Below are 15667 nucleotides of genomic sequence, written 5' to 3'. Positions count from 1 at the left end.
CAGCCAGGTTACCTGAGCTTCTTAACCCTTCACAGGTAAAAGGATGTTGGTGTCTCTGGCCATGAGGGATTTTATAGTATAGTACACAGGAGGGCTGTTCCCTTCCCTTTACACATGCAGAGCTGGCTCAGAACTTCCCCAAAGTCCTGAGATGCTGAAATCCAGATAAGGTTTTGGATGGGCCCATTGGGCTTCATTTCAGTTGCTTTTAACATGTTCCTAGTCTTGCTCTTTCTATGTGAATTCACTGCTGGAGAAAGTCAGTGACTTGACAGTTCTGCAGGCTGAAATGCTCAATTCACTCCCTAATAGGTACAGCTCCAGGAATAACCGTGAAATGGCATTCAATTCCTCCCCACGCCCCCACATTCCTGACCTATCTGTCTGATCCCTGCCCTGGATGGATCACTTCTAGGGAGGAAAGTCTAGTTCAGATTCCATGCCCATTTAATTGTTTGGTTATTTAAAAAAAGGACTATGGTATCATTCAATAATGAGCCCAACCCCTAGGACATAGATTAAAGACACTGCCATATTTTGGACTACTACTATGGAATACTGTTGTGTTTGTTATATAGCGTTTTCTCTTTGGGGAGCCTGCCAAGATAGACAGATAGATAGAGTCTGATTTTCTAAGGCGCTGAACATACTCAGCTCCAGCTGAAGTCAATGGGAGTAGTGGATGCTCAGTATCTCTGAAAATCAGGCCCATAGTGCCCAATCTGGCAACCTTTACTCATTGACTAGAGTCCCAGCATTTCTCAAATGCAGCCACCAGGGGCTTTTCTTGAGGACACAGACTCCTCGGTGGTGATTGTGGGGAGGGGAGGGAAACAACAGGCCCTCCCCCAGGGCCACCAGCAAGGGTTGAGCCCTGTCCCCCTCTGGAGCCAGAAACACTGGAGGAGCGGGCAGCCAGTGTGAATTCCCCACCTTCCTGAGGCTGGTGGAGTTTGGGCTTCTGGCTTCAGCCCTGGGGTGGTGGGTTCTGGTCCCCAGCCACAGGGCTTTGGCCCAGACCCACTGGCCCCAACTCCCTCCCCCAGCCCATTGGCCCTGGCCACACTGCCTCCTCCACAGCCCTGGCCCCTGCTGCCTCGCTACCCACCTCCCCATCCAGGACTTAATTTGTCCTCCAGTTTGCCAGGACTTTGTAAATTTGCTGTGAAATGTGATATTTGTGTGTTTGTTAATATCATTTTTTACTGCCTCCCAGCTAGCTACCAAGTCTGCTGCTGGGAAAAGTGCTATTAACAAACATACAAATATCACTTTTCATAGCAGCAGACTTACTAGCTAGCAAGTCTTGAAAAAGCAACCAAAAAAGCAAAAGAAACAACAACAAAAGACAAGAACATGCAAAGCACCTTATTTTTGTTTCTATTCTGTTTAGGTCCAGTAAAGAACAGAGACAACTGTACATTATATGTACTATTGAATTTTTAAAAAAAAAACCCTTACATAAATAAATTACAATAATTTGGGCATGTCTCTGTGCATACATATTTGTTTTTCCTAAAGTTAATTAAGTATTTTAGGAAAAATTGTCAGCGCAGCCACCAGCAAGAGTTGGTGGCCACACTCTGAGGCCACCAAAAAAATTGTTGTGAGAATCCCTGGATTTAGGGTGACCAGACAACAAGTGTGAAAAATGGAGTGTGTGGGGGGGGGGGTTATAGGAACCTATATAAGAAAAAGACCCCCAGATTGGGACCCTCCCTATAAAATTGCGACATCTGGTCACCCTGCCTGGACTAAGACCTAGAGATTTCAGTGAGACTTCTCATGTAGGTAAATCCTACTTGAGTGAGCAGAGTTTGCAGAATCAGGCCAGTAGGTAGTCTGATCGCCACCAACTCAATTCACATAGGCCACTGAACAGCTGTTTTTAATACCATGCTATATAAGTGATCTTTTCTGGAATCATTTATCTGAAACAATAACACAGACACAAACAAAATGGCACATACCTGGGACAAGAGCCCAGATCTTAAAATGTTTTAATTTTGATTTTTTTTCCATTTTGGCTATTCTCTTGACAAATCACTTTAACATTTTTATTTACAGTAATAAAAATAAATTACTCTTAACCGATGCATGTATAATATACACACTAGAGATACAGTGCAATAACAGCATTGATTTATTGTCACTTGTTCATAAAGTGCATTGCAGGGGCTTTATTTAATCATAACTGAATGGGAGCGATGCACTTTCCTTTGCAATCAACTTACCCATTCAGATTAAAAGGATAATAAAAACAATTACATAAAAATAATTTGCTGTCCTGATTGTTCTGATTTTTTCCTAGTTCCCAGAATAAGGAAAATAGTTCTGAGACAATGTATGCGGCTCTGATCCCACAAGACTCTCTGTGTATGATATTTCCCTTGACTTCTCTGCACACAAAAGGCTTACATTATTGGGGTCTAGATCGGTCAAATGACTTTGGTCCTTCAGAAGGCTTCCCTTTTGTTCACTACTTTCACCAGCACTATACAGACAGACAGCATAAGGGCTAGCCACCAGCCAGGTCCCAGCAAAGCATTTAGGCACATACTTAAGTCCACATTCCTATTCAGCAAAGCACTTTAAGCACACGCTTAACTTTTAGCAAGTGGTTAGGAATGGGCTGCAAATTGGGTACTAGTCCTTCTGAGGGCTTCAGTGGGCCCCCTTAGCTGTGTATAAGCCATCCTCAGTCCAGGGATGACTTTCATGCACAGAGCCTGAACCTGCGTGCACTCGCACCACTCCCCGACTCCACTGGGTGCAGGCTGAAGCACGAAGAGCCCACTTGTGTGAGAGGCCAAGAACCCCCTTGCAAGGTGCTGAATGCCCTTAACCCACTCCTGAAGCCAATGGAATCTGAGGGCAACTCAGCACCTTGCAGGATGAGGCCAAACCCCTGGATCTGGAGCGATGCCCCTGTCTTAAAAAACAATGCGACTCAATCAGATGCTTAGGGCTACATTCTTCCCTAAATCCGTGCCTTTTCCATTGACGTCAGTGGCAGCTGCCGGTGCAGATTTGAGAGCAGAATTTGAATTTGGATCATTGACTTTTAGCTGGGATTGTCCGTGTGCTTCCAAAGGAAAATTTGGCCTTAAGGGCACAAACTGTCCAAAATATAATAAATACCACAAGCCAGATTCTGCTTTCAGTTACATAGTGGCTTAAATTCATTCTCTTCACGAGAGACTCCAGATTTTCACTGGTGTAGCAGAGCAGAATCCAGCCTGTATTTCTTAAATCTGGCTGAGCTTACCAATTTATCTTTAAAGGCTAGATGCACCTTCTGGTTCATAAACAAATCTCTTCTGATGCTGCTGCAGTTGTGCAGCTCCATCCACAAAGTAGAGCTGTTGTTAAAGCCTTATAGCCAGAAACCTGTCCCTGTCCCTCCAAGTTACAGTTGATCTCTATATGCAGGGCAATTTATTCTGCTAGGAGCCTGATTCTGATCTTATGTTGGTGTAAATCAGGAGTAGCTCCACTGATATTAACTGGTTTACACCAGTGTAAAACTGTTGTAGTGGAGAAGTGAAACAGGCCTCAGGTGCTGTCCTACACCAACTTTAAATCTAACATCTCCTTTGCCCATGTATGTCTGCATTCGCTTACAAATTTGTTCATTGCTGAAACTTTGCATTGGGATAAGAACTTTTTCTTAGGCAACCCAGATGTCTTATCACCTTGATCCTGCAATAAAATCATAATACTGCGTTGTGACTGATAATGTGCTGTCAGACATTCAGCCTCCTGACCACTGTAGGATGCATGGATTGTGAAGGGGAAAATCTTTGTCTAAAACACAATTATACTTGACATGAAGCAGAATTTATCAAGGCACCTGTTATTCTCCTTAATGTACCCAGTTAGTGAAAAAGCCGATCTCCTGCCTGATACTTAGCATGTAGCTTCACTTTAGCATTTCTCAAGTGGATCACAACACTTTCCATATTGTTTTTCCAGTTCTAGACTACACCAGTTGCAGCCAGAGATGGTTGGTTTTGAAAAATGTTGCCAGTAGGATTTGGTTTTGCAAAACCCATAGCCAGTTTGGCTCCAGAGCCCATTTTATCCACATCCCCAGAAGTCTGGGATAAAAGATGTTAGAACAGTGATTCTGGATTGTCTCCCCTAGTTATAGACTGTTCCATCTCTCTGCATAATTCACTGTATAGCATTTCAAAAAGTTTTCAACAGGAATTGCCTCTCTTCTCTAGGGTCATGAACAAAAACCAAGGCAACTGTATTAGTTATTTTGTAACAGGCAATTAACCCTTTATCATGATGATTCAAATGAATTTGTAAGAAGATCCCAGCGCTGCCACCTCACCAAGACAGAAAGACTGGCTTTAACGAGAAGAATTAGAGGCAAATACCGTATGCATCATACACTTATTCCTGACAGTTAATTAATGGTATACAAAATACATTTTTATTACTATACATTGATACAATTTAAGTAATTATGAACATCAAAGGCTTATTGTCAAGTAGAGTTAGACCCCAAAATTAGGTGTTTGTAAAAAAAAAAAAAAAAAGATGAACTTTCTAACAATGTGAACAGTAATGTTTTCATGGTTTTTATTCTAAATTCAATGAAAACTATTTGTTTGAGATGTAAAAATTGTCACTGCAGTGTTTTGATTGAGACCCCAAAGGTTGTAACATTCCTGCTAGTGAAGTGAAATTGGTTTGACATAGAAAGTGAAAATGACAAATACCGTTCCATGAACTAAACTGGGGGCCAGGGGAAATAAACAAAAAATAAATATATATATATAAAAAAAATTAAAATGTCAAAAATCTAAGGTATGGTTAGTAACACTGATAAAGGCATATTTTTAAACATATGAGACCAGATCTATTAAGTTCAATGCAGGTGCCCCCATTTGGCTTGTGACAGTGTCCCATTTAGCTGTGCTCCCAAGCTTTTCAAATACTGTGTGTATCTAAGGAATATTTTCCCTTCCCCTCTCCTTCACTTCCACCTCCCCTCCCACCCACCCACCTGCCTCTCAAAAAAAACAACAAAGAGCAACTTAATAAGTGCTTCCTACAACTATGCTGCTGGCTATCAAACATGTAGTTGGAAAGAAAAGGGCAAACAAGACACCCGGATGTGAAAAAACTAAAAAGCAGATTCATGTTTCTCTGGTCACTCTAAAGAACACTGGGGTGGGTTTTGGTGGTGCTAAATATTCTGTGCAATTGCTTGAGGCCAAATTCTTCACTTGCTTGCACTGGTGTAAATCTGGACTAACTCCATTGAAGTCACTGGGAGTTTTATTGGTGTAACTAAGATCAGGATCTGGCTCTTCATTGTCAGTAAAATGCCTTTTGCTTGCATGTGAGAACCTTGCTTTTCCAAGGGGGAGCAATGACTGAGGATCAAGGGTGTCTCAGCTAAAGACACTGGGGCCAATCCACTCTGCCACTTACAGTGGTGAAAGGAGAGGAAGCTGGCTGGAACTGGGCTGGGGCGACAAAGGGAAGATCAATACAGATGGCACTTGATCCGCAAGGAGACTATGTCCCTTTGGGATTTGCCATAGTGATGATGGTAAGTGAAGGGAGGAGCAATAGCTCCACATGGGGCTTCACAGCTTAGGAGAGGCTGGTGCTGGGGAAGTGGCTGCTGGGTGTGCCATGCTACCCATAAACATGGAGCAAAACTCCATGGTAAAATGCTACACAGGTTAGTGCTGATCTGAGTAGTGTTGACTCCCCACACTGAAAGATTTCATCCATGTAGAGGGCAGCAATATGCAGCAGCGGGGGGGGGGAGGAGGGGCAGGGCATAGAACCTGGCTCTGGCATGTCCCTGATTATGTATGTTGCCCATGTTTTCCTACCTGCACTTGGGTTTGCTGGCATTGTTCTTTTTCCTATTCCAAAAAGCAGCCAGCTCTGCTCCAGAGATGGGCATGGGGGCTCCTGCTCATCAGTGATCTTTGGTAGGTAAGTCAGTCACCCCACCCCAGGAGGGAATGACGGGGGGTCGTTTTCACCTATTGTTTCAACGAGACACGGTCCATCTGTCTAAAGCTGAATTAGTTCACTCTGAACAAGGTGGCAACCTAAACAACAGTCAAACAAAATCCATGTGCTACTCAATAAGTGGGAAGGGGGAAGCAAGGATTTGGTCCTAAGGAGAAATCAAAACCTTCCTGATAATAATCATTCGACCTTAATACACATAGCTCTGCAGTATGTTCTTTCTGATATGCAAAGATGCTGAAGATCACTGTTATTAGATGTTTAGTGGATAAATAATCTTGACTACATACTGAGTGGTCCCTCCAAAGTAAGTCAAATCTTCAGATGGTGTGAATCAGTTTAGGTCTGCTGAAGTCAAAGGATTTATGCCAGTTTGCACCAACTAAGGATCTGTCCTTTATGCTCTGTAAAGCTGCTGTTACCGACTTGTATTTTTATTAATATGACAATAATTACAGCAGACTCACTTCTCAATACCTCAGCATTTCAAACAGCTTATGTCAGTTTTGGTTTCTTTATCGGACCAAATCCAACAGGAGGATTCTTGCCAATAAACAATGGCCCACATTCCCCAGTGCACTCCAATTGCTTTGTGCAACTCCCATAATGCAAAGCAGCTGTAAATTTGGCTCAGCTGACTAGTTAAACTGTGTTCATAGCTGCTTGGCATCATTAGAGTGCTGCAAAGCATCCACTGATAAATCAGGCCCTATCTATCTCATATTCCTCTTCCACCAGATATTCTATATTGGTGTATCTTTACTGACTTCAGTGGACTTCTTCCTGATTTAATTGGTGTGAGAGTGAACAGAATCACGCCCAGTGTTCTGTAGCAAAGCATTCCATGGACTCAGCTTTGAAAGACAATAGAACATCAGTGTATCATCATCTTGCATACAGCTTTACTAACTTGGTAAATGTTTCCAATAATGAACCTAGCTCTCCTTAATAAATATTGACAAAGAGTGCTGCAATGTAGAGCTAGTCAGAATATTTAGTTTAAAACTTTTTCCAACAAAAATGGACTGTTTTCATACTGCAAATTTTTGAAGAAATGTTGTGATATTTCCACAACTCAATGAAAAACAAACTTGGAGGGGGGACTTCAGGTTTTTTTCCTTTTCTATCCTCCTTTTTCCTGTCCTTCCCTCGTTTTTTCATTTTTTCCATGGATAAAGGTGGGGTCAGGGAGGGAGAAAGAAAAAAAGGAGTGAAAAGGCAAAAACAAAACAAAACCCAAACCTGATTTTTTTAATTCAAAAATTGAAAACTATGAATTTGAAAACTTGAATTTTTCGGTGAATTTTCAAATGAAGAGTTTTAGAAAGTCTTCATGAAACATACTTAGCCCTTTTTGAACATCTCTTGTTGCTTCTCTGAGACAACCACAAGGAAAGAACTAGATTAAAATGTTTATCCAAAAGACCTGGGTCCAAATTTTCCTCAGGTGTAGTTTCATTGGGCCAGATCCTGATACCCTTATTCTCAAGGAATTGCACAGTGAATTCCATTCACCTATTCCATAATTAGCACCACTGATGCAGGGTAAGATACTATTTAATGTGAGCATCTGAATTTCGTCAAGTGATTTCAGTGGAGTTACACCCGAAATAGATTTGGCCAGGTAACAGTATTTTAGAGGACATGCTCATATAATCTCTGACTTTTACATGACAGTTTATAATCAGTAACTTCCTCATTTTAGCTAATCACATCCCAATGTAACACTCCTCCTTTGAGTGTCTGACACTGAGGGCCATAAAAGAACATTACTTTGCTTTGATTGCTATGCACCTATGTCATATTTAATACACAGATCCCTGGAAAGTGAGTAAATTTCATTCACACCATTAAACGCCTTATGAGGAAAATTCTGAAATCAAAATCCTATATAAAAGGGAATCAGTCGGAAATCCAACAAAATGCAAGATGTTCATTTTAGCTGTATGCCTAGAGCAAACGTTTAAATGCTACATTTGACTTAAAAATACAAAATGAGCTGCCCAGAGAAACAAAAATACCTGCCCTCTAGATCAAGTCGTATAAAAACATTATTTCAAAATGTTTTTAATTAACTCTGCATTGAGTCTTCACATTTAGGAACTGCAGGAGGTTGTCTGCAACCATGGAAACAGAATAATAAATAAATGAACAGCAAAAACCTTAAATAAAATTGTAAAAATATTGACTAGAATTTGTGCATGTTGGACGTTGCTCCTTGTAAAAAAACTGAAAAGCTGGAACACCGTTAGGAGCTAGAAAAGAAGTCCAGGCCCAAAGCACGCATTTGAGAGTCACAAAAATACCTGCCCTCTAGATCAAGTCGTATAAAAACATTATTTCAAAATGTTTTTAATTAACTCTGCATTGAGTCTTCACATTTAGGAACTGCAGGAGGTTGTCTGCAACCATGGAAACAGAATAATAAATAAATGAACAGCAAAAACCTTAAATAAAATTGTAAAAATATTGACTAGAATTTGTGCATGTTGGACGTTGCTCCTTGTAAAAAAACTGAAAAGCTGGAACACCGTTAGGAGCTAGAAAAGAAGTCCAGGCCCAAAGCACGCATTTGAGAGTCACAGTTTGTCATGTGCACTGAACTTTGCTGAACTAGAAAGAGATCTTCATTGCACAGCTCTATAGAGAAATGATTGGTTCACCTGTATTCAGACATAAATGCGAACACTTTGTCCTTCATGGAAATATATTTACAGGTGATGTTCTCTCTTTTGTTGTTATTTTTTATATAATATAAACCTAGGCCAGGTTTTGCAACTGATACTGCCGGAATGGGCTATTGTTTGAAAGAGGGATATGTCTGGCGTTGTAGCACAGATTTCTTTCTAAGGGAAAGCAACACATTTGGAGCATCGATCTCACAGCAAAGCAATTTCCTCGCAGGGCTTTGCGAGAATAGGTGGTAAGACAACCCTCCACCCCCACCTAAGAGGCAACCCTGGACATTTCCCCTATAGAACAGACTCCCTGTCTATCTCTGAAGGCTATTTTGTTTTTAAAGGAATGCACTAGTCCACTTCTTGGCCCAAATAAAGCACAAGATGAAGGACACTTCATCATTTTCTCACTAATACCACAAAGCATGTGATAGAGTAGAGGAGTGTGAGGCTAGTGTAGCTTCTCTATTGAAGCAAATTAATCTAGTAGTTTCGGGAACAAGACGTGTGATGATGTAGGCTTCCCTTTAGAAGAACCAACCACGTGCAGAATATCAGTCTTTGGATCATATACCTCTACCTCACCCCCAGTATAAGAGATCAGCATACTATATTAACAATACTGCTAAAGACAATGTGTTATACCTGCACTGGAATAAGTGAAAGATTAACCTAGGTTTTGATGTCAAAAAAACCTCATCTCTTTCTTTGACTGCTTTCATTGACCTGGCAGGGGGATTAACTAGATAAACTAAAAGGTCCTTTCCTCCCACCTTTAGATTTGATGATGCACCGTAAACAAATATCTTTCAGCAAAGAGTTCTCTTTACTCTCACATTATAATAATAAACAATAATCATACCTTAAAGTGCCTTTCATCTTGCAGGTTCTCAAAGTGCTTCACAGACAAACGAGATATAAATATACAGGCATCACTTCACCCACCACTGAAATGCAGCCTCCTCTGAGGTGCAATCCAGCAGCTGAACAGCACATAGCAACACTATACAATTGTTTAGGACAGCAAGTGAAGGGGAATGGCCTTCATTTGTTCCTGACTCGGGATCGTATTTCCTTTCCCCAGCTTAAAGGGGCCAATGTAAATCTTTGACTTCCATGTGCTTTTTTACAAAAATAAACATAAAATCGTAAGACAGACCACTTGTGCTCCTACCACTGCCCACGGAGCTGTCCAAACCTCGTGATGCTGAACCGGTCTACCATGAAAAATATTGGCAGGTTACCACATCTCACAATGTCCCTTTTATTATTGCATAGCAGAGCAAAACCTGATTATAGTTTTAAAAAAATCACCACCACCACCACCAAAAACCCCTAACCCACCTTTCAGGCAGTGAATCCCCCTTGGATATGGTCATTTTTTTAACCATTCCAAACAAACCCAGACTACCAGCAAGCAATATCGTACACGTTTTTCTCGAGCTTGCCCTGAGCCCTCAGCATCAGAGCTGTGCTCGGCTCTAAACACGTCCCAGGCCTGACTTTCCCCCGCACTTGATAGGAGTTTGACTTGGGGTGACCCCCAGTGACTTCAGTTGTGTGGGGCTGAGGGAGCGCTGGCCCCAGGTTTTTCCCCGTTCCTAACCGGGACCTTCCCAACTGCCTGCCCCTCGCTAGGAGGCTTCAGAAATAAGTAAAGAGTTGCCGTGCTGCTCTCCCTTTCAATTACACCGAGATGAGAAAAAGCATCAGGCGCTGATCATTTTTTTGGTCTTTTGTTTTGTTTTTAAATTAAAAATAAATAAAATGTGTAGGAAAATAAGCATTTTTTAAAGGAGACCACTCTTGGTGGTTGGTTGTGTTTTTTTTCTTGTTGACATCTTTTCCAGGAAAGGAGACGCGTGGGTCTGGGATTCCTCTTGCTGGTGGTAATACATCATAACAACGCGGAGTATGAGCATGAAACCATTTGACAATCCGGGCGGCCAACCACCCTTATACGTCACTGGATGTCCTGGGTCTGGAGGAGAAGGTGGAGGGGATGCACCCGCAGCAGGCCAGCCACAGGGACTTCTGGATGTCCGGGTTTCTGAAGGCATAAATGACCGGGTTGATGAGTGAGTTACAAGCGGCCGGCAGAGCCAGGGAGTAGGTGTAGACGGCGGGGTAGCTGGAATCCGCCACCAGCGAGTAGATGGCGAACGGGATCCAGCAGAGGGCGAAGGTGCCCAGGATGAAGGAGAGGGTGGAGAGCCCCTTGCGGGTGGAGGTGGCCTGCGCCGTGGCGATGAACTGGTGCTGCACGGCGATCTGCTGCGCGTGCCGGAAGGCGATCCGGCAGATCTGCAGGTAGAGCTGCAGCATCAGGGCGAAGAGCAGCAGGAACGTGACCGCCAGCACCGCCGCGTTGTCCTTGGTCACCGGCCGCAGCACGCTGCAGGTGGCCTGGTCCCGCAGGCAGTTCCAGCCCAGCAGGGGCAGCAGCCCCACGCCCAGGCAGAGCAGCCACATGAGCAGCAGCATGGCGCAGGTGAAGCTCAGCGTGCGCTCCGTGTGGTAGGTGAGCGCGTTGTACAGCGACAGGTAGCGGTCGATGGTGATGGCCAGCAGGCTGCAGACCGAGGCGGAGAAGGCGGTGAGCAGCAGCCCGGCGGCGCTGAGCGCCACGGCCGCGTTGGGCGGCTGCAGCAGGTACTGCACGGTGAAGTTGACGACGAGCCCCAGGCCGGCCAGCAGGTCGGCCAGCGCCAGGCTGCCGATGAGCAGGAACATGGGGGCGCGCAGGCTGGGCGTGTAGAAGAGCACGGCCAGCACCAGCGCGTTCTCGCAGGCCACCGCCGTGCCCGTGGCGCACAGGGCGATGTCCCAGGGGCTGACCGCTCCGCCTCCTCCGCCCGCCGCCTCGCCGCCGCCCGCCGCAGCCGCCGCCGTGACCGGCTCCGAGGCAGAGGAGTTGGACGGCCAGATGCTGCTGCTGCTGCTGGGCGAGGGCCTGGAGGAGGCATTGAGGAGGACCCGTAGCTGCTGCTGCCGCAGCTGCTCCTCCATGGCGGCCGCAGCTGCTGCGGGATTGTGGAGCATCGCTAGAGAGGAGGCACAAGGGACACAAGAGAGGAGACAAGGGTGAAAGCAGCATGGAAAGAGCCTGGACTGTCCACCTCCGAGCGCGGGGCCGCAAAAGACACGACCGGACCCGCTGTCCCAGCCTGGCCCCCAGGCAGGCCCCAGTGTCCCCAATGCCAGTTGCACTGGGGACTGATCTGACCCAAACAGGATTAAAACCCCAATACCCTGCCTGGGCCACTCCCCGGTGTCACACTCCCCACCCGCCTCTGGGAGCTGAGCGCCAACGCAGCTGCAGGAACCCCCCTCCCGCCCCAAACCGGTCCATTTTATTTTTAAAAATCAGGCTCGATCTTTGAATAAAATTATTTTCCTCTCCATCTTGGCTGTTCCCTTCCCTTCCCCTGAATGAACAGATGGAGCTTCGTCTGATCCCGAGTTCCTTCCAAAAAGCTGAAGGTGAGCAAAACCGAGTGTCAAATAATTCACCCGTCACAATGCTCTTTGCATTCGTCCCCATTAAAAGGGAGACGGTTGCGGAGCCTGTTACATCAGGCACACGTACAGAGCTGCAGATGCATAGCCTGGGCAGCACGGTTCCAACGCTAACACTTGGGCAAGAGCAAACTGTGGGTTAAACAGAGTAATGGTTGTATCTTCTTGTACCTTGTTTAAAATGTATCTTTCTGACCAAAATAATGTTGCTAGTAATAAATAAAAAATATATTATTTGTGGCCAGGCAAGCCTCGTACTTAAGCGACCCTTCTGGTTAAATTAGAACCCAGTGAAGGCTACAGACTAGAAATATCCTACATTAACTTTGCTTGTTTTTAATACTGGTGCGCTCAGGGGCTGCTGGCTGCAAACAACTGCAGAATCTCAGCTGCATTAAACATGGTCTTGCATAGTAAACCCCTTGCACTAAGTAGGAACCCTTTAACCCCCGCTCCATCACATCACCTCCAACGCCTTGTATATATCGTCTCACATTTCATTGTTATGAAAACAAAAGTTGCAAAGGTCACAAATGGTTTAGTCCGGAATCTCTTCGTCAAGGTTTTTGCTGCTGCTGCTGCTGCCGCCGCTAGTGCTGTTCATAATGCAATTAACCAGAGCGCTAGGATTAAAATATTGAAAGGGCCACCTTCTAACCAGCTTGCTTTCCAAGCTCAGCTCAATACAACGCAAACACCCTTCCCCTTCCTTAGCCCGCAGAAGAGAAGTCAAACACATGCAACAACATAGGCAAACATGTATTTATGTTGTTTTACCTTTGTTTGAGTCTTGCTGATCAGCTTTCCCCTTTTTTTCGTGCTAGTCCTTCCAGTCCTTGGGATTACGCTTCATTCCTTGGTTAACATTGCTAATAACGTTGGCAGATTGCTGGCATTGACTTGCACTTAATATTCTTGCCCCATTGGGTCTGCTGATATATCTCAACTCTGACGTCAAAGTCTTCACTTATATTCATGATCAGCTCCAAGTCTGTGAATCAGGGAAGCTGTGATCAGAATAACAACTAGTCTCCCTCCCTTGTTCCATATACACACGCATACACGAGGAGATACACACATACACATACACAGCGAGAGAGGCACACACACATACAATCCTCTGGAATTTCATTCATAAGATTTCAAAGACACTAGCACACACCTCCCCCAAGGTCAAATCTTTCACACCTGCATCTTGCGGATGTAGATTGGGTTACAGCTTGCTATGCCTGCCTAGGCATCTGGGGCAAGATAAAGACAAAACAAAGGGGAAAGATATATTTTTACTGCTGATTCTGATGAAAATATTTGTGTTGGCTGATGGGCAGTGACTATACTGTGCACCTATCTGTTCTGTAATTTGACCAAGTGCAATGCCCTTCAGACCATTTTTCCCAGAGAGCAATTCAAAGGCAATTCAAAAACCCAAACCAAACCCAAAACAATTTAGTAGCAAGCTATTCAAAAATGTATTCTGGACATTGCTGAAGAAAGAAATTATTATGGATTGTCATCTGGCTGACAAAAATTGATTTCTGAATATACAGTGGATATGAAACCTAAAAGCATATGTAGCTGTGCCTGTGCTTATATGTGTGTGTGTGCGCGTTTGCATATGTATATATGTGTGTGTGTGTAAGAGAGTGGGTTTACTATGCCTTGTATAAGCCAGTCCCAAAAAATCAGTGCTACACCAGCCACAATTATCTATATGTGCAACACATTTGCTCAAAAAGCCTATACATACAGATGCAGATTTGTTTTATTACATAGATAGTAAAAGCTTCAGCCAAGAGCTCAGAAATATGCCTATTTCCTCCCCACCCCCTTTGAGATGGATTGTATTTAAAGTCTAATATTTTTGTGCATGGACAAGAAAGAATGCTGTCAAATTTGACATGCCGCAGTCTGCCACCCTTAGTGCGAGGGAACCTGCAAATGATATTGATGGGCTACAATGACAGATGCATTGTAACGGAGAAATACTATAAGAATATTTACTGTTGCATTTGCTTTTACTGCTCCATTGTATTCCAACCTTATAACCTGGAGGGGTGGGGGATGGGGAAGGAGAGGATGTGATATACTACAACTGCAGTGTCCTCCCTACAAAATATGGCTTCATATCACCGCACTGCTACAATGGAAGGTATAAACAAATTTCCTACCTAGATATTCTATTTGGATGGTACTCATCCTAGAAAGAACACTCCAAAAGGTATAATGATTTTCAATAACATGAGAGGTTTCATAGTCCATAGAGTAGGTAGTATTATTAAAATAGGAATGCCAAATCAACAATATAAGATGAAACAATTCCTTAATATGTTAATGTCACAAATAAAAATCTGGGCTCATTTATGTATATTTTTAAAAGTAACCATACTGAATAAACTAAAATAATAATCATTATTAACAATAGTAATAGTTACTATTATTTACTTACTTACTAATATATTACTATTATTAACAATAGTAAGAAATACTGGTTACCTAACACTTCTTAGTTTTCAAAATAATGCTGATTAACTCTATATAATCAATTAAATGAATACTAAGTGGGATTTACAGTAAATTCCTATTTAGGGCAGATATTTAGGGCTCTTTTTGATCAGGTTCATGGCAGTATTATGATCTGAATTTAATTGGGGCCGGATTTGTCTTCACCTAGGAGAATCATTTTATGCATCGAGGTTCTCATGCCAGGCCTATCTCTGGAGTATCTGAGATAGATTTAATAGTCTCCTGTCTGGAGTTTTTTGCTTATGTGATTACATGGCTGGTGTGTGGCGAGAGAGAGGGAACATGAAAAAGAGAGTGGGAAATCAAAATGAGCAAGCTGAATGAATACACTCACACTAACAGTAATTATACTGTAACACTGGAAGGGCAAGACGTAAAAGAATATTTGACAGACCTTGCAACTACAGCCTTGTATGATAAGATAATGGTCCGAATTGCACTGCTATACTGATCTTTGCTGTAATTGCATTTAGAGGCCTTGATTGGTGTTCAGGACCCCATTGTGTGAAGCCTTGTACAAATCCATAACAAAAAGACAGTACCTACCCCACGACTTTACAGTCTATTCAATCTCAGTCCCACTGAAATCATTAGGTCCCGTTGTGGGAGTAAGGCAAGCACCATTTGGCTGAAGAAAGAGTGGATGATTTTAAAGTGGCATGAGTACAATTCTCCCTCCCCCAGGATAAACACATGCGGGGAACTGCTTCATCTACAGAACTTCCCATCTTGTGGAAGGAGTGGGTATCACCAGTTGGGGAGGGCTTGGCAAGGGAGCTAGAGGGGGATTCGGGCGCCCCAACACTATGGAGGAAGCACCCCAGGTCTGTGCACAAAGGCCTTTTTTCCTCTAGCAGATCTTGTGGGCGAGCTACCAGTTCTGGTGGGCAAACCCTCTCCTTCTCTCACAGGGAGAACTCAGAGGAAACTCCATGAGG

The 15667-nt window shown here is 43.6% G+C and overlaps 1 protein-coding gene across 1 annotated transcript; it reads right to left on the bottom strand.

Annotated features, from left to right (window-relative positions):
- Positions 1-7294: 7294 nt before the first annotated feature.
- On the bottom strand, positions 7295-12397 carry LOC115658075 (G-protein coupled receptor 12-like). The gene is made up of 2 exons (XM_030576580.1): positions 8316-12397; positions 7295-8030 (listed from the first exon to the last, which is right to left on the bottom strand). The coding sequence occupies exon 1, from the start codon at positions 11727-11729 to the stop codon at positions 10644-10646; it is 1086 nt and encodes a 361-aa protein (XP_030432440.1). The 5' UTR covers positions 11730-12397; the 3' UTR covers positions 7295-8030; positions 8316-10643.
- Positions 12398-15667: the final 3270 nt, after the last annotated feature.

This window comes from Gopherus evgoodei, chromosome 9 (assembly GCF_007399415.2).
Source record: "Gopherus evgoodei ecotype Sinaloan lineage chromosome 9, rGopEvg1_v1.p, whole genome shotgun sequence".
In the NCBI taxonomy this organism is placed as follows: domain Eukaryota; kingdom Metazoa; phylum Chordata; order Testudines; family Testudinidae; genus Gopherus; species Gopherus evgoodei.
This window is presented reverse-complemented; position numbering and strand designations above follow the sequence as displayed.

Coding starts and splice junctions, on each gene's coding strand:
- LOC115658075 (XM_030576580.1), bottom strand. CDS start 11,729: ATGCTCCACAATCCCGCAGCAGCTGCGGCCGCCATGGAGGAGCAGCTG.